The 23497-nt window shown below is 38.2% G+C and overlaps 2 protein-coding genes across 6 annotated transcripts; one reads left to right on the forward strand and one right to left on the reverse strand.

Annotated features, from left to right (window-relative positions):
• Nucleotides 1–479: 479 nt before the first annotated feature.
• LOC141908233 (calpain-B-like) lies at nucleotides 480–10333 on the forward strand. Of its 2 annotated transcripts, XM_074798171.1 has the most exons (20): nucleotides 480–843; nucleotides 2884–3061; nucleotides 3361–3514; nucleotides 3778–3955; nucleotides 4048–4134; nucleotides 4307–4395; nucleotides 4853–4930; nucleotides 5015–5105; nucleotides 5404–5415; nucleotides 5973–6060; nucleotides 6156–6301; nucleotides 6696–6916; nucleotides 7209–7239; nucleotides 7577–7691; nucleotides 8533–8594; nucleotides 8708–8776; nucleotides 8908–8986; nucleotides 9236–9352; nucleotides 9489–9550; nucleotides 9900–10333. In XM_074798171.1, the coding sequence occupies exons 1-20, from the start codon at nucleotides 694–696 to the stop codon at nucleotides 9924–9926; spliced, it is 2034 nt and encodes a 677-aa protein (XP_074654272.1). In that variant the 5' UTR covers nucleotides 480–693; the 3' UTR covers nucleotides 9927–10333. The 2 variants fall into 2 exon arrangements, with proteins under 2 accessions (XP_074654272.1, XP_074654273.1); XM_074798172.1 differs by lacking the exon at nucleotides 5404–5415.
• Nucleotides 10334–10851: 518 nt separating this feature from the next.
• LOC141908326 (uncharacterized) lies at nucleotides 10852–22451 on the reverse strand. 4 transcript variants are annotated; one of them, XM_074798330.1, is made up of 17 exons: nucleotides 22298–22451; nucleotides 21566–21697; nucleotides 21102–21294; nucleotides 20446–20696; nucleotides 19972–20070; nucleotides 18463–18591; nucleotides 18048–18224; nucleotides 17650–17745; nucleotides 16846–17319; nucleotides 16135–16451; nucleotides 15830–15847; nucleotides 14943–15108; nucleotides 14441–14613; nucleotides 13994–14158; nucleotides 13433–13613; nucleotides 13165–13186; nucleotides 12312–12420 (listed from the first exon to the last, which is right to left on the reverse strand). In XM_074798330.1, exons 1-16 carry the CDS (start codon nucleotides 22313–22315, stop codon nucleotides 13172–13174), a joined length of 2604 nt encoding a protein of 867 aa, XP_074654431.1. In that variant the 5' UTR covers nucleotides 22316–22451; the 3' UTR covers nucleotides 12312–12420; nucleotides 13165–13171. The 4 variants fall into 4 exon arrangements, with proteins under 4 accessions (XP_074654430.1, XP_074654429.1, XP_074654432.1 ...); XM_074798329.1 differs by lacking the exon at nucleotides 13165–13186 and having other exon boundaries at nucleotides 10852–12420; nucleotides 20446–20693; XM_074798328.1 differs by lacking the exon at nucleotides 13165–13186 and having other exon boundaries at nucleotides 10852–12420.
• Nucleotides 22452–23497: the final 1046 nt, after the last annotated feature.

Consider the following 23497-nt stretch of genomic DNA (forward strand, 5'->3'; position numbering starts at 1 on the left):
ACAAAAACACGACGAAAAGTAAAGGTCGACATTTCAACTCAAAACCCTATTTATACTTAAAAATTCTGTATATATATATATATACGAAAGTTTTACTCTGCTGTTGTGGGTTTTGTGCTTCGACGTATCATTGAGCCACCGGATTACAGAAAAAAAAATAAACATACACTTATATACGCGCAATGTCACTTTCATATAAAGGAATAAAACATTCGTATGAACGCTTTACGTAATTCTGAAAATCGGACTGAAAAAAATAACGCCATAGAATAATTCAGACTCGTATAATAAATGCATTAATTTCCCACTTGTCGTTTGTGACTTGCTCCGCGACGAGTCGTCCTCAGTTTAAATGAATGGCCCAGGGTTTACTTTTTGCAGGAATATATATATACAAGTATACTGAAACCAGAAACACTGTGTGTGTATAAACTACAGTATCGCAGGTGACGCGCGCACAATGCGTTACACTTATTATTCAAATATATCGAATACCTTCGACAGACGGACGACCATTCGGCGAGTCTCTTGCAGGACTGTATCAATAACCGGGATATAACGTTTTTTTTTCGACGCCACAAAATATAAATTACGATAACAGCTTCGCTAACAATAGAGTCGAACCCGGAAATAAATATATCTAGTATTATCCAGATATATAGAGCTGTATAGTGAAAAAACAAAATCGCTAAAATGTCCCGCGAGCAAGATCGTTCGTACAAGGAGCTATTAGCAGAGTTATTGGAGAGCGGGCAGTTATTTGAGGATGCGGATTTTCCGGCGAAATCCTTCTCGATCGATCGGAAAAACCCTCCTCACGACGTACAATGGATGCGACCATGGGTAAGTATTGTCTACGATTTTGAAAGTAAAGGTTCTAAGCTTTAATGTCTGGCGTTGGCTAAAGATTGATCTGACAGGAGTTGGTGGTCCACCAATATTCGCGAGATAACACATTTTAGCTGCAGAATTGAATCCATGTACGGCACCAAAATATCCCGTTTCTCAAACTGTTGTGACACAAGTCTATGATGTTATAATGTCGATATCTAAAGGGTTCTATTTCAGAGGGCATTTTTGCATTATTGAAAAAAATTTAAAATTTCATTATTTAGAAAAATCTAAATATTGACATCATCAACATAATTTATATTTCAATATGATATTGTAACACATTCGGTTGAGAAGATCGATTTTTTACGTCATGTTTGTGCACGCGCATGATTTACATACGCAATATCGCGGTCAAGTAGGCCTCGATAATAGCGCGCTCTCTGCACTTTTTCAAGGGTTTTTATTTTTTCAATTTTGACGCGAAATAACCTTGATTGTTCTGTAAACTCATATCGTGCCCGGTACGTTGGATATTTCGGTCAAGAAACAGCGACAATTACAGATTTATACACGCCGCCGCATACTCTGCCCGTATATATGATAAATATATACATGTATAATTTATTGCACTTGTTTGTAGAAATCGATAACGGGCCGAACCAAGGTACTACGGGCTTATATAGATTATGTATTGATGGTAATAATTGTAGTTATAGTAAAATTAACACAGGTTTTATGTTATAGCATCGCGGTTCTCTTTGCGCAAAGTACGACGAGATGACCAATCCAATACTAAGATAACGGGGCTCGAAACTTCGGCGAGATTCGATAAAGATGACATGCAAATTTGTGCGTTGTTTACAAATGCTTATTAAAATCGTATTACGCATATTCACAGTTCGAACCCCAGATATACTTCCCATTACCAGGTTTATATATAACTATAGAATTTTATATAGTTCTAGAATCGAATTAAGGTTGTTGCACCAGCTGCACTTAATGCGTTATACACATTATGTTTATATGACGCATCCATGACGTAATTTGAAATTAAAATGAAATGAAAAAAGTTTCAACGGTTAGATGATACATAATTCAAACGGAATCTTAAACAGTTAATGCTGAAACCAGTTGATCGAATATACATCGGTGATTCCCAGAACTGCGTTAAATCTGCTAGGCCTTTAAAAAATTCTATGTCACGGTTTGGCCAAAAACTATAGCATTACCGATATAAGTTGCGGCATTGCGGGCTATCAATCAACGCGACCCACAATCGCAATCAGTCGTTAGTTAATGAATTATAATACAAAACGAAATACGACATAACCTAAAACTATTCCGACCCATCTTCATATAATTGTTCTCTACATTTCGATATTTTACGAGCGTTTGATGAGTTCTAAATGCTATATAAATCTATCATAACATATGATATTGTTTATTACATTCCTAGCAATCGAATTCATTGATATAAACGCACGTTATGTCAAAACGGAGCGGATTCGCAGTTAGATTTCGGCCGAACCCGTTTTATTTTTTTAGATAATGCTTTAAAAATCTTGATTCATCGTGTAGCAAAAAGCAAACTTTTTTAATACCGGGAAAAATGGTGGTGTAGTAGCGACGTGAGCGTTCGTAACCTAAAACGTAAACGTCCATATAGTTAAATGCCAAAATATCCAATGTAATCGGGATCTTTATCGAATAAACTCTGTGTAAAGATTTTCACAGTAGATTTTCAGGCTTTATGGAACTCTTTATATAAAAACATACATAAAACATCGACATGGTGTCTACGCGTGTTTAATGGTTCAATTAGCCGAAAACAACACAACCGTAACACATCGTAAAAACGGCATATACACGAATGTAAAAATTCAAAAGTTTCAAGCGTGACCCAAAAATTCCGCCGAACTCGAAACAACTTATTCCACATGAATTTTATGAGTCCGTTAATAAAAAAGTTTGTTGGAAAATAACTAAGATATTGATATGTTAGGTTGATTTTTATATAAATGGCAAATGAAATGGAAAATTTCATTTCAGGAAATCTTCGAGCAGCCGCTTTTCATCAATCATTCGGTCAGTCGTTTCGACTTGGACCAGGGGGAGCTGGGTGACTGCTGGTTCGTATCCGCCACGTCCCTGTTCGCCATGTCGCAACCGGCCATGTTTGAAAGAGTCGTACCGAAAGATCAAACGTTTGAACGTGGAAAATACGCCGGTAAATTATCCGACGAGAAATTCTCGTCTTCCCGCGTTTTTATTATCTTAGCAGAGTTAGTGTACTATCAGAAAAAATTGAATGTAAATATAGCTGCAAAGCAGCCATAACGGGTTTTTCGCCTCATTGGATCTTTCACATTCACATCGTACAAGTGAATTAATTGTATACACGTATATCGGGGGTATATTGCAGGGGCGAATAATCATAATGGGAGTAAGGGAATAACAATTAGGTTTTCTGCCAAGTAGCAGAAAACCCTATTGATTTTTGGAATTATTTTTCTTTGTCATTTACAGGAATATTTCGGTTTAATTTCTGGCGATTCGGCAAGTGGACCGAGGTCGTCGTTGACGATCGTCTGCCAACGAAAAACGGTCGTTTGATTTATTGTCAAAACACAAACCAGCCGAACGAAATGTGGGGACCGCTCATCGAAAAGGCGTACGCCAAGTAAGACAAACCGATGAACCTTCATTCGTTCTTAAATCGTTACCTCATAAAAAACGACTTGATTACAAAACATTTAAACACCAACCTGTACTCAAAAATCCATTCGTTTTGGCATTGGATGTATTTCTTAAGTTGATTGATTATTAAATTTGACTCTCAAATGAAATTCAATGAAGCGAGAATAATTGGCCAGAAATCGGTACAACTATCAAAATATTGGCAGAAAATTTCAGTATCGTATATTTTAACAAATTTTTACTCAGGATACACGGATCCTACCAGGCCATCAATGGTGGCTTCATACAAGACGCGCTCGTCGATTTTACCGGTGGCCTATCCGAAGTGATCAACATGAAGGATAAGTCAAAACTGCCCGAGAATATGGACTCCCTGTTGATGAAAACGTTGAGAATGAATTCGATGTTGGGCAGTTCAATTGCGGTCAGTTTGAACTATCGCCAATTCGTATCTAAACGCCAACTTTTATTTGCGCCGAATGAATTATCCAACGTATTTTCTTATTATTGATGTAGAAAGCATCGTTAACTGTACCAGGTGAAGTTCTACTGCCTAATGGTCTGTATGCTGGACATGCTTACTCTATTACAGGCATGGCTACGGTAAGCTGTTAATAGTGAGATATTTCTGAAAGTCTTCGTAATATTTCGATAATCTTTCATCCCTACGAAAACCGATGCGTTTAACAAAAATTTTGATTCGTAATTAAGCTTCACAGTTGGAATGGAATGGAAATACAAGCGATGAATTGATTTTTGAATGCACTTTTTGCAGGTAACGGATAATGCAGGCGAAAGGACGAGGCTGATTCGCTGTAGGAACCCGTGGGGACGCGGTGAATACAAAGGCGCCTTCTCAGACAGGTATTAGGGCATCATATACGCTCTGCGTTTCCATTCAATATCAGTTATAACTACGAGCAATTATCTGAACAGTACTCATTTCACTCAAACATCTTAATGGTGGCGTACTACCGAAACCCGCAAGTACTACTTTCTTTCCATCAGGTAGGTTTCGCGAAAACAAAGATGACAATTTTCTGTGTAGGTATTCAAGTAAACGCGTTTTATTTATAATTGCTCGGTTATAACAAATACAAATAGATTATTTGACGCCTTGGAAAATGTAGAATATCTTCGTGAAAGCTTAGTGGTAATATAATATAGAAAGTCTTGTTCAAAGAAATCCTCAGAAGTTATATTGGGCTGAATTAGGGTTCTTGTAGCCGACCGGGGTAGGATTGAATTAGTCCAACCCCATCCTCCTGTGTAGGTTTCTAAAAACCAGACCGAATTTCATTTCGAATCGGTTGTCTTTTAGTTCTACCGCGTGGGATAGCATACCTGACGAAGAAAAAGAAAAACTTCATTTAGTCGACCGCGAAGATGGCGAATTCTGGTCAGTTCACGATCTACTACGATTTTGAGAGAATTAGTACCGTTAACTATTAAGACACTATGGTACAACATTTGTTTTTGTTAGGATGCCATTTGAAGACTGGAAAGAAAGCTTCACATCCTGCGAAATGGTTCATCTTTCTCCCGATGCTATTATGGGAGTCATCGACGATGAGGTAATCGACGCCTGTGCCGAAAATATCATTTTATCATTTAGATATTTTGTTTATTTTGCAATTGCCTTTTTTGAACGTATTTGTCACATTTTTATGACACCAATTAAATCTTAGTGTTAGTGTACACAATATATTATCTCTACGAATCCATTTCGTCCGTGTATTAGTGTGCAATTTTTCTATTAATTAGAACAAGGTCAGATCTGTTGTCCTATATTTCGCCTATGAATATGTCCCAAATAATGCCGCTTGTAAAATTATATTGACGTGTTTTATTTTGATATTTATCTTTTTCTAGACTTTAGCGCAGGTAAAGTAAGAATGATAAAACTTGCTATCCGCTTCATAATCGAGTGGCTCTAACTCTTAAGCTCTTAATAATGATTACTATTTGACGCTGACGTCACGGAAGTGGCCGTCTTGAATGGCTGTGGTTTTACTTCAGTCAGCCACTTGTGTTTTACGGCCAGTATGACGCGCTTTGACGTCTACGCGAATAACCTCTAACGACTTAGCTTATGATTAGTTCTAATAAAACAGAAATAACGATATACTGATGGACCTTCTAAAATGTTCAGTCATTCCTTGAACGAGTCATTGTTCTGTTCTACAGACTGTGGAGTTGGATTTGATTTTGATAAATCAACTGATTTTTGCAATATTCAATCTTAGAAATAAATCCGTAGAAGACTAATATACATCCCAACTAATCATCTATCAACTCTGTGCAACCTATTTCTAAAATCGTAACTAACACTTACAACCCTTTAACGCGTCCATTGCTATGTACGAAGATATATACATGAAACTATTGATAGAATTTGGAAAAATATATTGAAGTTTTTTTTTTTCATTTTCTGGGAACAGGATCGCGAAACCTGGGGAAAGTCGGTCTACCATGGGCGATGGGTAAGAGGCGTTAGTGCAGGAGGCTGCGGTAACAAACCATATCAAAGTACGTAACTAGAGGGACATGATGGCGGCAGTCCATTTTTTCTGGAAGATCGGGCCATTTGTACGGGTTATAACCGTTTAACCTTTCATTTCAAGGACTTTTGTGGATAAATCCCCAGTACGCGTTGTTAGGAGAACCTGAGGCGGCACAAGATGACGGCAAATGCACTTTCATAGTTTCTCTGATGGAGAAAAATCGCGGACAGTTTGAAGAGACGAGTATTGGATTTCAGGTGTTTAAGGTACGAAGATACATATTATCAGAAATCGTGAAAATCGGGTTAGAAAATAGTAGGGTTTCATGTAAATCCAGCTGGCACCACCAGATGGCATGACTAACAGTCGGTCCTCCTTCAAAATTGTTTTTAACCATCATCTCTGAAATGAATTTTCATGCAGTTTTAATCACTATGAGCCTTAAAATAGATGTAATATTGATCGGGAGATTGCGTATGATATTGTTTCACTGATTCTTCAGTTCTTAAATTGCAATGTAGAAGAATCTGAACGCGGTAGAACGTGTACTACTAGCGCGCCTAGTGGATCCTCACTTGCCACAAGCGGAATCCTCTGTTGCCACAGTCACACATTAGGAAGGTGTTAAGTAAGATATATTTTCTATATTCTTCTGCACAGGTTCGCAACGACACGCCGAGGGTGATCAATCAAGATAATTTCAGCGATTACGTGCTGAGACGAGCGGCAATGTCGAACGCGTACACGAACTTGAGAGAAACAACGAACCGATTCGAACTCGACCCGGGACGTTATATCATCATTCCGACGACATTCGCGCCGGGAAAAGAAGCGGAATTCCTGCTGAGGATATTCACAGAAAAAGAAACACCAAAAACGAAGTAATTACAAAAAGAACTTGAATATCTCAAGAAAACACGGACAATGCCCGGTTTCGAACCTGGGCAAAATGATGACATACACGGATGGCTTTGCTCACACTAAGCCACATCACCGATATGTGAAAATAACACGCTATCATATTATCTGGCACTACTTGGTATTGACCTTTTAGTCCGAATGTAGAAAAAGTCGTGATGGGGCCGTAACAAAGGGTTGTCTTATTGGAAAAATCGTTTTGAAGATTTATGTTAATAGATTTTGTATTGACGCTTAAATATTATTCCGTTTTAGTGAGATAGATGAAGAGACCGGGCCAACTGATGTAAGTTCATGTCGTCTGCTCATTATAGTTAAAACCTTTAATATGTCACAGGGGTGGTGTGGACCCAAAGCCTACTTTTGAAGTTCCAATAGTTTGATCATCATTGAAATGGTAGATTGGGAGATGTATTTGCAAGGCGTTGGATTTGAAAATTCGAGGCTGCATTAGACGCACTTTACAGCAATTTTCAAGTAGAAAACCATTTCCTTATTCTACCAATCATGCAGTAAAAAGTGAAAGTTTGAATTCATTCGGAAGAGGGCAATTTAAAACATTTGACACTTGTAGACAGCTTGGATCATCGCTTTCTAATCGCTTATTCACTTAATGTTCACAGCCTCGTGAAAAAGACGAATCAAACTTGACGGAACTGTTCCAGAAGTACGCCGGAGGAGATCACCTGATCGATGCTCGAGAATTGAAACAGGTCCTAAACGATCTTTACGCTACAGGTAAATATTCTTCCGTCCTTGGTGCGCGCTATGCTACATTACCATAACCATCAGCACAATCATGATGATATCCATCAAACAGCATTAATTCGCATTATATAGATCATAATTTGCTTTTTATCTCATACGACATGAGTAGAGAGTAACGAACAATCTTCACAACGCAGTTCAGTTGTGTTTACCTATTTCTCTGTACATGTAGGTGGTTTATACAATCGCGTAAATTCAACATCGGGCACCACCAGGCGGCGACACGATCGTTCTACAGGGTATAATAAGTGGGGCTGTTGCCCGTCTCTGTTCTCTGTGCAGCGTCGTACTGTATATAAGGGTAAATCGCGCGTCTCCATGCTTACCTCTCTATCTCTCGTCTGTTTACCTAATGCGAAGGTGAAGGCCGTCGACTTATCTATGGGCATGGGAGTGCCAGCGTTAGGGGGACAAATAAGATTCTCGAGTGTATATTCCGACTAAGACGGTCGCCCAGAAACTTTCTTTCCAAAGAACTGAGACTGGAGAATTGGAACAATAGACGCTTAGCGGAATGACAATGAAATTCGATGGAAATCCCCGGGCCACAATGACGATGGCGGTAGCCACTCTAAGCACCAGTATGCTTCAGGCTTTTCAGGCCACTTTCTCATTGCTATCCTTTCATCCACTAAATCGCCCTTATACGATATACATCTATTCACGTATATTTATCTAAATGCAGTCGCCTTAATCTCCTCTGTCTATCATCGGTATGGAATGTGCGTCGTTCACGATTTCAATTCGAACTGAAGTCGTCGTTTGTCGATATTCTGTGTCCGGATTGCTAGAAGTGTTGTTCTATTTGCAGGTGGAGATGAAGAACGCCAATTCGGGGTTGAGGCGAGTCGAAGCATGCTCGCTATGATGGACGTATCCTTTTACGTATTTGTACGAAATGCATTGTTTCGAGTATATAACAGCCGGTGAGCCTGATACAACGGTATATTTCACAGCCATCAGACTTTTCTTGACTTATCCTCCAGACTGATCGTTCTGGTCAAATCGACTATGAAGAATTTGTTCAGATGATAACCGAAATAAACGTCTGGAAAGTGAGTAAAAAATTCGCGAAAAAAGAATCTACTGGTCGTTTTTGTTTGGTCCTCTATTGATTCCTAGCAGTCCGGGCTTTTTAAGGCCGGCCTTAATTAAGTCAAAATCTGAGTCCTAGTACTATTTTCAGGGAGTTTTTGACACGTACGACCGAGAGAGCAACGGTTCAATTGATGTGTATGAGTTGGCTAAATGCTTTAAACGAATTGGTAAAAAAGATGATTGTAGATATACAAATCTTACGTTTTGTCCTGTAATCCTTGGGTCGGTTTTATAGACTGCACGGTATTACCTTTTTACCCTGGGCTAACTCAATTCATTATCAATTGAGTTAGCCCCCGGGTTAAAGGTAATTGAACCGGGTAATTAAACCGGGCCCTTGTGATCCATTGAGAATATGTCTACAGAATACGTGAAAACTGTCGTATATGTTTGTATATGTTTGTAAATGTTTGTAGGTTTCCCCGTTAGTCGTCGCATCTTGATCCCGATTGTAAAACGATACGGCGGTAAGGATATGATAATGACGTTTGAAGATTTCGTTCTCGCTTCCACCAGACTTCGTTGTATGTTTGGTAAGTAATTCGAAATGGTTTATTCTAGAATATCGTAAAATAGTGCGGTTACCAAAGGTTGCTGACTGAGCTCGAGTCGATCTCCTCCTGCACTAACAATCTTATGTTTGTAAATTATTTTCTTGGACAATTTTAGGCGCCTTTATGAAGCATACTGTCGGAGGTATAAGAGGAAGAACACAAATCGACTTGGAAACTGTAAGTTTTCGGTCACTCATCGATTCGGGTTACGTGTAGATCCTCCAACAGCTCACGGATGGGGCCAGTTCTGTAGACCAAACTTTCGGGTTCCTACTAGCTCACGGATGGGGCCAGTTCTGTAGACCAAACTTCGGGATATCCTGATAAGAAATAATTTCGATTTTGAATTTCGTTAACCCCGTGGTTTATGATACCGTACCCCACGTATAGTATGGTCTATTTAATCGGCCCCGCAGACCTTTATAACAGTCGGCCGTACAAATTATTCCGTGACAAACTCACTTCTAACTTAACAGGTTGTGTATTGAAAGGCATTACAAACGGGATTCATTTCGTTTATTTCCAGTGGTTGGAATCGACATTGTACTGCTGAAGATCTCACTCGATCTCCCTAAAACACCCAGTATTACGTCACATCGAAAACACCACAACTTTATTTTACATCTCACGATCGAGTCGCACCTCGAAAACAGCAGCAGCGATTAATTGAAGAAGTCCACAATTCATATTTCATATGAGATAGTTTATTAGAACGAAACCACAACGTTTCGGCTGTTGACTAACAGCCATCATCAGGCTGTTAGTCAACAGTCATAACAAATTTGAATTGTGGGACTTCTTCAATTATTCTACAATATACGCGGATTAGAGTGTGTTTCATTCGACGAAAGCAGCAACGATAGTTCTTGGAATTCCTTGATGTACATAATCTTGTGCGGTGATACCTTCAGTCATAATAGCTTTTTTTCATCAAATCTACGTGTTGTTAGTGTCTAGATTTTTATGATATATAAAATATTTGCTAAATAGTTTGATTGATTTTTGATTCAGGTTTGGTTTTAGTGTTTGGTTGCTCTCCGAGGACCCAGTTACAAATGGTTGTCAGAAGTGCTTGTCTTTAACCGACTGCCTACTGCACCGTGAGGTGCTGCCGCTATGCTTATCATTAGCGGATTTCTCATACACTAATATTAACCAACCTTGGCAATCGACACAATGTCTCAACTGCACTGTGAGGTGCTGCCGCTATGCTTATCATTAGCGGATTTTTCATACACTAATATTAACCGACCCTGGCAATGGACATACTGTCTCGCTGCACCGTGAGGTGCTGCCGTTATGCTTGTCATTAGCGGATTTTCCAAACACTTCCGTGCTGTGCAACGATATAAAATCCGCGAGCCCAAATATACAGATAGAAACCTTTCTTAATTCATATCAGATTTTTATTACTTATAATAAATACAACGAAGATTTATCGTTATTCTTTCATGAATAAATTTCATTAAAACCTTAAAAATGATGGCATGTTGTAATACCAAATACGAAAGTACAAAATACCCGTTTCTTTTCGGATTCAATACATACAGTCTAGAAATCTATGTATTCCAGCATCAGGACAATTCTATGAATCAGCATCTAATATTTACAGTTCGAAACGCAAACTATATAGAGACTTTTGTCCAAAGAAGAAAACGTGGAATAAAAAATAGATATATAGATCAGCGATTCAACAAGAAATTTAATAATTATGTCTTAGTCTACCGAGTTTACGGTACGGTAATATAACTGATCAAATAAAGCGAAAATAGAAACCAGTGAAATAAATAGACATTGAATAAACTAATTTTTTACCATAAACATATATCAGGCTAATTGAACTATCAATCAAATGGAAATATCCTTCACTTATTTATGGTCAATGATAAAATAGATATGTATGTATATATATATATATATCATATAGAAATATCTTCTGTAAAATAAAATCTCAACAAATTGATAATTTATCTGAATAAGTTAATTATGATGATGATAATAATTCGAAACGATAATAAATAATAATAATATCATTATTACTATTACATGCATTATGGATCTAATACACAGATATATGGTACACGCCATGGTTGGAAAAAGTTTATTGAAAATATTGCATAATTTTTCTGGAATGTGTACAATTAACCAGGTTTTAATACATGATACGTACTTTATCTATAATCATTTTGGCACTTAATGGAAGATATACCGTGATACGGAAGCCTACTTACTAACTTACTTACTACATTCTAAAATATACCTCCATGAGTTAAACATTGATTAGTGAAAATCGAAACCATTCCGTTTCAGATGAATCAATTGCAAAGTCGGGCCCTGGATCCTGTTCCACAGTGTAGTTAGGTGTTAGATCTTTATTTTATGACTGTCGGTCTTAGGTCCGTGGTCCAAGATATAGAATCTAAAATGGCCTTAGTCCGGTCTTAAAATCTAAGCTTAGATCTAGGGGCCAGTCGCAGTCGCAGCTTGAATTTTAAGACTTAGCTCTATAGTCAATCTAACAAATTGAGACCGATCTTAAGATTTAGGACCAGTTTTGGACTTAAGTCGCAAATGGGCCCAGGGGCCGGATCCATAGTCATGGCTTAGACTTAAGACCAGTCGAAGACTATCTTAGTTCTATAGCCAATCTAACAACTTAAGACCAGTCTTAAGATTTAAGACCACTTTTGGACTTAAGTCTCGACTATGGAACCGGCCCCAGGAGTTTTTTCTAACTCACCTCTGTGGAACTGGGCGCTAGTGACGCCCTATTCACCTATTTATCTAAAATGTGTCATTACTATTGCATAGAATACATTTACTGATACATGTATGAATCAAAATTGAGACATTCGCGAAGGAAAAACAAACTATCAACTCGCGTCTAGATTATCGAGAGACCGCGACAATCTATCGTCGATCGTCGAGTTGAGAGTGTTTTTGACGGTGGCCGACGGAGAACCGAATGAATCCCAGGTCATCGTTCCGAACCCACTCGATGTCGCGTTACCCAAACTGTTATAACTCTGACTCCATGATTTTAACAACTGAAATAAATGAGAAAATGCATGAAAATCGATACAGAAACCGCCTCTGGAAAATGTTGTAAAACGATTTCATGTATGTTTTAATCTCCAGCTTGGATTCAGCACCCCCTCAGACATTACCCAAGACATTTCTTATTGGAAATTAACAACAGCAGTGGTAGTGCTGAGACCGGCGAAATGCTACATCACATCGCCAAACACTAGGGACAGAAAATGTTTTTATTACTCTGGTTTCAATGGAATGCCGAATAGATCGGTACCGCCAGGCGGTCTACTGTTCATACACCAGACATTGGATATTTCATCAGTCTTTTAACAACTGATCATTAAGACTTCAGACAATAATCACGAATACCGGTATCTGAAGGGTTGCGCGTTCCAAACTGCAGGTTAATTAATACCTGCACTAGATTCTACAAACTATACTAAAATGTGATGAGTGAAAGAGCCTGCAAGTAAGATAAAAACCAACTATGTACAATTAAAAGAATTTAAAATTGAGAATTTATTTATTTTAATTGTACATAGTGGGTTGTTACCTTATTATCTGTTCTCCACATTTGAGTGTGGTTATCGTACTACTAGCCTGCAAGTGTCTATTTACAAGGTGGAAATAAGTAAAGTATAATATTCTATTTCTAAAATCTAAGATAGCCATCTTTTCTCAAAGGATCTTCGCGTATAATTTGGAATGTACATTTTCAGCGTCACAAGCGAATTTCAAGCGGCATTTTCTAATTTTACCTTTAAGCTAAATAACATTGCCCTAAAACGAATTAATAGTGATGACAAACACGCATTACAAATAAGAATATATCAAACGGAATTTTAAAACCAACAGTCAAACTCAAGAAAGTCATCATGCAATAAGTCGTTGCATTACTTGAGTCATCATTATTTTCGAGTCTCAATAATGTGTATTTCCGTTTCAATTTTCGTAGTATATTTAATGATTGTCCCAACGATGAGGACTTCAGCGAGTTTGACTATATTTTCGAACGATGGAACCGACCTCTTTATGTCGTTCTTTCTGAGCCTCGCGGAGGGCTTTCTCCGCGTCTTGTTTGTGCTTGTTGATCATACACACTCGATCCTGTAGCTGCACGTTCTCTTCTTCGAGAAATCGACACCGCACTTCCAACATGGCCGCCGTACGCGATTTATCTCGCCAACGTTCTTCCTCTTCGGTCAATCTGTAAGCGATCAAATTTTGAAGCATGAAATCAAATAATTAAATTAAAACCGTATGATCAAAACTGACGACAAATTTAGTAACTTGTTTACTGGTATCGAGAATTAAAATCCTATCTTAACCCACAACGTTCCTGAATCTCTTTTAAGAGCCTTTGAAGAGAGTCTGAAACCATTGCATCTCAATTTTTTATTTTAATTCTTGATAAATAAATCAGAGCCTAACTAGCTTAATCTTTCAAACTATACAAGTGGGTTTTCATCTTATCTTATCATCTACTCTCAACGTCTGACTGAGCGTCTATTTTACTCTTTTTTAAAATCAATTCAGTAAAATTTGCCGCCAGGATTCAAGGCCGACGCGTTCAGCTTCTAACGCTACCTCGTCATTAACTGTCGTTTCTCTTTCATCAGTAGTTTATTATCGCAGATCGTTTTTTCTTTCAGTTCGATCTCTTTCGTCAAGGTGATTCCCTTCAAATTCAACTCTTGCTCCAGTTTCATCCCGTATTCGCGCAGTTTGTACTTTTCGCGATTGAAAATTTCCCTGAAAAGCGACAAGGAGAATTTACTTGATTTTCCGATTTAAGACGGATTGAAAAATTGCCAAAAAACCAGGGACTGGTTGCATAGTCGTCATGGGTTAGACTTAAGACCAGTCTCAGACCAACTTAGTTCTATAGCCAATCTAACAATCTAGGACCAGACTCAACATTTAAGACCACTTTTGGACTTAAGTCACGACTGTGCAACTGGCCGCAGGATTAAACCGCTATAATCAAACTAACTAAACGAAAAATCGAGTTTTCCTTGAACTCGTGTAACCGACCTGGCTTTCTGTAATTTCGCTTTGTGGTGTTGTTTTCGTTCTTCGTAGCGTTTGAGCAAAGCGTCGAATCGATCCTGGACGGATGAATATTCGTGTTGTACTCGCGACAGCTCCCGGTGACTATACGTCAACTTATCGGTTAACAACTTCTTATTCGATTCACACGTGCATTGCTAAAATAAAGTGACCAAAAAATCAACTAATTGTCATATATGAATCAATATATGTCACTAGATTGAGAGAGGCCAGCTGCCCTCATCACCAGGGACCGGTTGCATAGTCATGGCTTAGGCTTAAGACCAGTCTAAGACCAACTTTGTTCTATAGCCATTCTAACGACTTACGACCAGTCTTAAGATTTAAGACCACTTTTGGACTTAAGTCACGACTGTGCAACTGGCCCCAGGATCTGAACTTATGAACCCTGGATCAACAAGAAGCTAGTGAAAGACCGACCGACTAACTGATCCCGAATTGACGAGCGTGCAGGAATCTCACTTACGGCATCTTGAGCAGTTTTTAAAGCGCGCTGCGAAGCGGCGTTTTGATTTTCTAACTCGACGATGCTGTGCTGTAGATATTGATTCTGCGCTAGTAGGTGGCGCTCGTGCGTCTTTAATTGTTCCAACTCCGATTGCACGCTGTCATCATCCTGCTTATCAATCATTCTACAAAACAAAAATCAAACATTCAGAAAACAGAAATCAATCATAGAACATTGAAATATTATAAATTATTGTGAAAATTAGAGAATTGTAGAATTCGGCACACCTCTCTAATGCACTACACATTTTTAGCAAAATAAGATTAGGCAAATTTATGTACAACTTCACCAATATTGTTTGTGCTCTTTGCCTTGTTTGCAAAGTGGCAGAAATTTCATTTATATGCAAAATCATCCTTGTGTTATACATGATGGTTATAATGCTATACTACCCGGGTACCAAATTACAAGCATACATTATTATGAAACTAAAAATTACTCATTTGTTAGGAAATACCAAAGCCTTTAGAAGCATTAGCTTTTGATTTCTAAATCGAGGGCTAGTTCCGCAGGTCTAAATGGCTCTAAATGACTTCTTTTTCAATATTGGTAAAATCCTATCTCAAAACCGTGGAACTGGCTCCAGAAATGCTTAGTCCAGTATCATAAAGCTTGTAAATTTCATCAAAAATAAGAAGACTGTCATCAAAAACTAATGATAATTCAACCTAGAGTCTGTTAAACCTGCATTATTCTGTGAGATTATGATGTTTAATCAGGATTTCTCATAAGCTCAATGAATTTCTTAGATCCAAAATGTTCCGAATTAAACAGCTTTGACTCTATTTCTTATGACAACAAAATTACGCACAACAATCAATGATTACTACGACTAATAATTTTACCTCTGTTCCTCAGCGTCGCTGTGTAAGACAAATATAAAATAACAATCAGATTAATGAACCTGAAAGGCGCGATTCTGCTCTGTATTCTTTAAGGGAACTAGAAAATCTAGACTGTAAAAATTATCCGGATCCAACCCCAAAGTTTTGTCGTTTCCAAGACGCAAAAACTATCAAGCTCAGATCAGTCGTCACTATTTGAGTATCTCAATTTACTGAATCTATTTTGTCAGTCCCAGCCACGACGACTTTACATGAGGCATGAAATTGACGGTAGTATTTTATTTGTAATGATGATATTTACGAACCTCTGTAATTTTTGCTCGTCTATCGACGCTTTAAGTCTCGCTATTTCATCTTTGCTCAGTTGTAATTCAGTTTTCAGCGCATTGCCGTCGATCAGTTGTCTCTCTAATACCTGATACTGGTCACCGATCACGTCCAGTTCACTTTGCAGTTGTTTCACTCGATTTTCGGCCAATTGAAGTTTCAAATTCGTTTCGGAAAGCTGATTGTCCTTCGCGCTGATCGAGTCCGACTGCTGGTCGAGTTTAATTTGCAACTGACTGCATTGTTGTTCTAGAGACACTATAATATTCGCTTTCTCATGTAATTGACTTAGCACCTGAAACATGTCCGTTGATCATTTACAGTTTTATACAATGCTTTATTTCTTGAATAAAGAAGTCAGATAGATAATGAGTTATCCCACAATCATGATATTTCAAAGTTGGTTAAACCAGGGAGGTGGGAGTGAACTCCCACCTCCCTGGTTAAACTAACAGTTTCCCCCCTATCACTTAATCCTAAAGGCAGGGCTTCAAAATTGAACTATCATTAACTTATACTCATCTAAATTTGAATTCAAGTTTAATATACGTGGATATAGCTGTGGGCTACTAATTAAATATGAAATGCTTCATTCTTTTTGAAAATTATAAAGATACAAACAGTTTCTTAACCAAAACCCTACAATATACGCTGTAGTAAGATGCGAGCATGAAGTATCATTTCTGTACCTTATTGACTTCGATTTCTAATACTTTATTCCTGGCTTCGATATCGGCTCGTAAACCGCGTTCTCGTTCGAGCTGTGCCTCCGCACGCGATGTACCGCTATCCTGAACGTGTTTAATACGCAGCATCTCGTTCTGTCGTTCCTCCAGAAGCGACTGTAATTCCGCGTTCTCGCGGTACACTTGATTCAGATTCTCGCGCAACCGGTCGAGTTCTTTTCGATTCGCCGCCGCTTCGAGATCGGTCTCCGCCGACGACGCGCCGTTCTGCGAATCTCGTGCACGGGAACTGGCCGCGAATGAAAGTAGCTTTTTTAATTCCTCATTGGTTGTTTCGAGATCTCGAATGCGACCCTCGTCGAGGTCGGATTGTTTAAGTCGCTGTTCGAGGTTTCTTCGTTCGTCCACCTCTCGATCGAGTTGTATTTTCGTGTCGCTCAGAGAGATTTCAAGCCGAACAATTTTAGCTTTCAAATCCTTCAACAATATCAAAATACATCTAAACATTTCGCATTCACAACCGTACCACATCGGCAGAGATGTAAACAGGGCGCCGCCATTTACAATTTCCCTGAGTTTTCCTTGATTTTTTCTATGTTATCACAAAAAAATTCCCTGATTGAATCCGAGAAATTTTGTCGCTCAAAATGTTACGATTTATTCATTTTTGATGAATCGCGTATTGCTCAAGAACCGTGTGTTCAATAGCGCATACCTAGGTTTTCTAGGTTTTTTGCAAAATTTTTCAAATTCCCCGAGTCTTCCAGGTTTTCCAGGTCAATGATCACCCACCCTGTCTAAACCTACCGTTTCTGAAATAGCCTTCTCCTCTTCCAGTTTTTCGATATCGTCTTTTCTAGAATTCAATAATTCTCTCATTTCGTTCAATTCTGCTTTTAATACCTACAAATCATATATAAGTAAGAGAGGGTCGGTTTGATAAACTGAAGGACTCTTGAGTCTGAATCAAGTTCCAAAGCTCGAATTTTTCGAACCCTAGATTTTAGTACTACAGTCAAACTATACACTGTAACCTTTATTTCGCTCAATCTTTTTGGAACACAGATCTAAAAATTGGTCTTAATACGACTAGTGTGAATAAAAATTGGTTTTATCCACTTCTCAAGAACTTCTCTTAAACTCTCAAGACTTAGCGATCTATTGTGGTATCTTTTTAGTTATCTGAAATAAATCATTCCACTTACTTTGACTTGTTCGTCGGGGGTTTCGTTTTCCAGCTCTTGGAACAGATCGATTTTCGATTCGAGCTCTTGTTTCTCGTAATTCAGATTATCGATGAAATTCTCGAGGTCGTGGATGTGAGATTGTAGCTGAACGGCGCTCGCCTGGTGGGCCACGTTTTCATCTCGAAGATTCTTTATCTGCCGAAACAAAAGAGAAGTAAATAAAGATTTTGATAGCAGCGCTCTTACAGATTGAGGCATTCAAAAATTCCTGATATTTGCCTGACCCTTAACCAGCCCTGATCAATGCCACTCGTCACCAGAAATTCAAATTCCCAGATTTTTCTCTGATTTTTGAGAAAAGGGTCAGAATTCCCTGATTCCAAAATAATTCCATGATTTTTCATTATATCGACAACTCGTTTATGTAACTTACGTTCTGAGATAATTCCATTTTCTCGTGGTCTAAAACTTCGATTCGATCGCGTAATTGATCGACAATCGGATCACTGTTTTTTTCACCAGAGGGCGCTGCTGCTGCTGCTGCTGTTTGAATTTGATTTAACTGAAACAACATGATAAGAAAAAAAAATTCTTTTAAGTTAATACGAGTCTAGAATTTAAACTTAAAATAAAAATATGAAGTCACAAGAAACACGAATTTTCATAAAAAATTTACATTCTTTAGTAACCCCCCACAAGCTTGCGTTTCAACTTCTCAAGATACTTTTTCTAGAAAAATAGCATCGATTGGTTCCCAAAAGAAATGAATTAAAAGTCATATTGCTACGCGAGTAGGTTGATATCTATAACAGAAGTTTCAAATTCTAATTAAAAAAAGCAAAAACGTTTGAAAACAAAGAAATTAAACTGCAGATAATCCTCACATGTTTCAAGTCCAAACCCGAAATGAAATGTTCTCTAAACATGAGAAGAGAATTCCATCTCCCCGGGGACCGACAAGCTAGATCATCTACGTGTCGTGCATATACATTAAACAGCTATCAATCCCACAGAATCATTAACTATTCATAATATTGTACAAGACTTAATCAACCGTGATAATTAAATACATTCATTGATCACGCGATCACAGATTCACAAACAATGTGACTCATAACCTTTCAACCTCTTTAACATCATTTCGGAGTGAAGTACTAAAACCGTAAGTAACTGATCCAATTCTTAACAAGGGGCCGTAATTTTGTTGGTTTGAGCTTCAGCAGAAGACCAAGCCTCATGGAATCATGTTAATTAATCATGGAATCATGTTAATTAATCATGTTAATCATTGTTCTCTCATCTATTTTAGTCTCTCAACTTGTATTCACCATTGTTTTAATTTAAGTGCCCCCTAGTTTGTCTTTTTACTACTGATTTCAAGTTCTAATTTATATTTATACTCACTATTGTTGTTTATAATTACCCCTTAGTTTGCTTCCCTTTAATCTATTTTAGCCTGTAACTGTTTCTACGTTAATTTTCCTTTAGTTTGTATCATCTCTGATTACTTGAATTAGTCTCTTTGTCTCTGGATTGTATATATATCTCATAATTTCTGTAGTATCTCATTATTCCTGAAGACGACTATTAGGATATAGTCGAAACGTTGAAATAAACTACTATCTCGAAGTTTCATTTTTGGACTTTTTCGTTATAATTGTGGGATTCTCTCTACATCGCGTCAACATGGATATAGTGTTCTATCAATCGTAATCATGTTAAACTTTCAAAAAGATCCTAGATACGTATAATAAGACACTATCACTCTGACCAAGCATTGCGGGTCCAGTTCGACAGCTATACCCAGGTATATGTTATTTGACGCTAAATTCTAGTTAATTTATAATCACTTCAGATAATTCATAATCACTTTAACTTGAAAATCAAATTTCTCCCGTTACTGCCAAACTTGGGAGTGGTATCAATAAAATATAAATGTTACCTTTATTTGAAGATCGTTCAGGTGTTCTTCTAGTTTATCTTTCTCATCTAAAAGATCACTGATCTCCTCTTCATGTTGCTGTTCTAATTGAGCCTTGACCTGTAAACATACAAATAATAAACTTACCAACAATCTACAGTCCTGTATACAGTGCAGGTATTGATATTCTATCAGTTGTACCAAAAATACATACTCTTTATATATATTTGAGTCTGTGGAACCAGGTCCTGGACTTTTTTAAGATTACCTGAAGTCTGCCACCCAGAGTTCTCCAAATAATATCATATCAAGAATTCTATTTTCAGTCTGTTGTGTTTCAATCATAATAATGACATAAAATAACTTGTCTTCCTATTTATTTTTTCTAATATTTTCCCTGTTGCCATACTGTCCTATCAGTCTCAATACTCCGAGTAACTGAATAACGGCTTTGGTGCGGTCATGTTTAAAATAGCAAAATAAAGAAATTCTCACCCTTTTCATCATATCTCGCTGCTGCATTAATTCCTCTTCGAAGTCCGCGCGCTCCTCGTCTGTGACCGCGCCCGTTTTAGCCGCCGGCGTCTCCGTACGACTGGCTCGTGATTGGTCCATTTCTAGCTCATCTAAAAGTCGCGCTCGCTCGACGAGCAGAAACGCTATTTGTTCGGTGGCAGATCCGTGAGCGATATCGGTTAAACCCTGCTGCAGTAACATATCGGTTGTCTCCTGCGTCGTGGAACCTGCTGAAATAAAGTAATCTTAAGTCTTGCGAAAGAGGGTTCACTTTTACATTTTACATTATACGTTTATTTTAACCCTTTAGTGCATCTACAGCGCACTGCGGTGTATTAATCGGTGAAGGACTTTGCTAGAGTACACAGCATTGCAGTGTATCCAAGTAATTAGTACAATGTAATTATTAATTTTATATCGATTGAAAGATGGCGGCATCTGTCAAAGATAGTGAAATATTCGCAACTAACGACACACCGCACTGCGGTGTAGAGACACTACAGCAGTATTCCCGTTATACAACAAGGGGGGAAATTTGTCTTAATTATCAAATCATCTCCAGCACTGTTGAATATCACTTAGTCAGCACTGAAAGGGTTAAAGCCACAAGAATTCTTTTGTGAACACAGTCATACCCATAAGGCTCTGTTTGAGTTTATTGATTTCAGCTTTTAGTTGTTCGTTTTCTGCCTCGAATTCCAGCGTCAACGTTTCCCTCTCGTCCGATAAACTGCGTATGTGTTCCACGTAATTCTCGACCTCTTTCATTTCATCCGCTTGGTGCCCGCGAAGATTCTCGATACTGTCCAACGCATCCGATAAACTAGCCTAGTGTTCAATCAAATTATCATTAGAAATGTAACCACAAAAATTTTCAAGTGATAATCGTGGTTGAGAATCATTTCAACTTATATCGGACAGGTTGCGCCTGCAGATGATACTATTTCAACTTATCACAGAGCCCCCTATTCCAATTTATCCGACAGGTGGCGCCCCAAGTTGACACTATTTCAACTTATCAACCCCCTATTCCCCATACGCCCACCCAGATGGCACTATTTATTCTATATCTGACAGGTGGTGCCCCCAGGTGTCGTACCTGTGAATCGAGATAAAGACCCCATAAATGCATGAGTTTCTCTTTGTCATCAGCCTCGTCTTCGCAGCCGATCTCTTTCAATCGATCCATCATTTCGGCAAATTCATATTTCAATTCTTCTTCGAGCTCCTCCTGAAATAACAATCATTCCTACTTCCAACTGCGCGTAATGATTCAACCTTTGGCAGTTAAAGATCTACTGATCACTGGGGCAGCAGAAAATCTTATCGGGATACCTATTCCTTGCACTACTACTAGGCCCAACCATCGACTATAGCTAGCTAGGTCCTCCTGTACTACCTAAACCCCTGACCAACATCCTAGAATACGGTAGGCCTTCTCCTAAGCCTACTAGAGTTTTAGACTAGACCCTACGTGGCTCTATCCAAAAAATCTATCCGAAATTCACGCATTCGACAAAAGTAAGCTCAAATGCCCAGTTTTTTTAAATAAACACTACAGAATGAATTAAATTGTTATTCCAAATACTACCAGCCCAGCACTCCAAAAGCAGCACACAGAGCCACAAGTCAACAAGGCCCTGACAAGGGAGGGAAAACATAAGCCATAAAAAAGGGAGGAAAGACATAAGCCATAAAAAAGGGAGGGAAGACATAAGCCATAAGGCATAAAAAAGGGCAAGGCCAAGATTAAGTCAAGAAAGGCCCCGGCCAAGCCCAAAAAGGCAAAAATTAATTAAAAATGTATGAGCACTAGTTTGTCATTAGTTACCAGTTTATTCTTCGCCATGTTGACAATTTCTATGCCGTATATGCATTGGAAATAGTTTCAGTTCATTCAAAACGGATTTTTAAGTCACCGACTGCAATAAAATAGCATGTTTAAACACGATTTAAATGCTGAAACAGCGCAAGGTACATCAATGATCCGCCATATTGTTTATATCAAAATCTTGACAACCGGTACCCGATGTTTGGTTTTAATACGGTCCCGGTAAAGTAGACTGGTTGCCGGTCTCTATCTTTAGTGGGTTTCGAAAGCCGGTGCATTTAGCAATCTGGTGCTTCAGATTTCCGATTTCAAAATTTAAAAAAAAGAAACGAAAACTTATCTTGTTTTAAGTTAAAAAATGTCTGTCCAGCTAACAACTTAAACTCGAAGCTCAGAACTAGTTCATTCAATTCAAACACAAAAGTAACTTTTCCAGTAAACAATAAAATGAGCTAGGCGAAAGCATTTACGTATTTCACAAACCTATTAACAATATAGTGAAGTATAGTATACTATAGTATAGTATAGTATGATAAGACTTTCTGCTTCCAACAAGCCTATAACCATCACTCTACAAATATCTCACAACGATATCGGCGTTTATTTACGGGAAATAGCTCAAAATGGAGGTGTACAGATTCTATGGTGGACAGCAAAAATGTCATTTTTTGAAGCGTGTTGGTTTCTTAGGCCGTGGCATTGACAGCAATCTGGTCGTAGAGATCAAGGGTATGTAAGGTATGAAAGCCTACGGTCTACGTTGATGGAATCTTGCGTATCAGAAGACAGTGGTGTTAGGATGGCGTGTCAGGACTATTCCTGCATAATTAACTATTTCCATGTATTTACAATTGTTGTTGTGCTCAAACAATTATGTATAATTTCGAGCAATAAAATTTCAAACATCTCATGTTTTATCATTCTCCTCCGTCAATACATGTAGTTTGGTTTCGCAATATATCTCCGCATTATCGAGTGGACACATGCCGTTATTACAGTGTCATCAGCGTTAATAGAGCAAGCTTAGCTTCACATTGAATCTAATCATTCATAAATTCAAGATTTGACACACGAGGAAAGTTTAACGTGTGTTTTAGTTGAAAGAGTTTTTCCGCTAACAATAAAACGCGCACAGCGAGTTCCATAAAGATTCCACGCAGAAGTCGAGCATTATTTATCGTCACCACATGATATATCGTA

The sequence above is a fragment of the Tubulanus polymorphus genome, chromosome 7 (genome assembly GCF_964204645.1).
Source record: "Tubulanus polymorphus chromosome 7, tnTubPoly1.2, whole genome shotgun sequence".
Lineage (NCBI taxonomy): Eukaryota > Metazoa > Nemertea > Palaeonemertea > Tubulaniformes > Tubulanidae > Tubulanus > Tubulanus polymorphus.

What these genes read in the sequence shown, in the direction of transcription:
- LOC141908233 (XM_074798171.1), top strand. Translation starts at nt 694, where the DNA reads ATGTCCCGCGAGCAAGATCGTTCGTACAAGGAGCTATTAGCAGAGTTA. An exon ending in AAGAGACCGGGCCAACTGAT is followed by an intron (nt 7,240 to 7,576) that starts GTAAGTTCATGT and finishes TAATGTTCACAG; the next exon opens with CCTCGTGAAAAAGACGAATC. An exon ending in GCATGCTCGCTATGATGGAC is followed by an intron (nt 8,595 to 8,707) that starts GTATCCTTTTAC and finishes CTTATCCTCCAG; the next exon opens with ACTGATCGTTCTGGTCAAAT.
- LOC141908326 (XM_074798328.1), bottom strand. An exon ending in AAACGACAGTTAATGACGAG is followed by an intron (nt 13,614 to 13,993) that starts GTAGCGTTAGAA and finishes GATCGCTTACAG; the next exon opens with ATTGACCGAAGAGGAAGAAC. An exon ending in AGAAAGAACGACATAAAGAG is followed by an intron (nt 12,421 to 13,432) that starts GTCGGTTCCATC and finishes CATTTATTTCAG; the next exon opens with TTGTTAAAATCATGGAGTCA.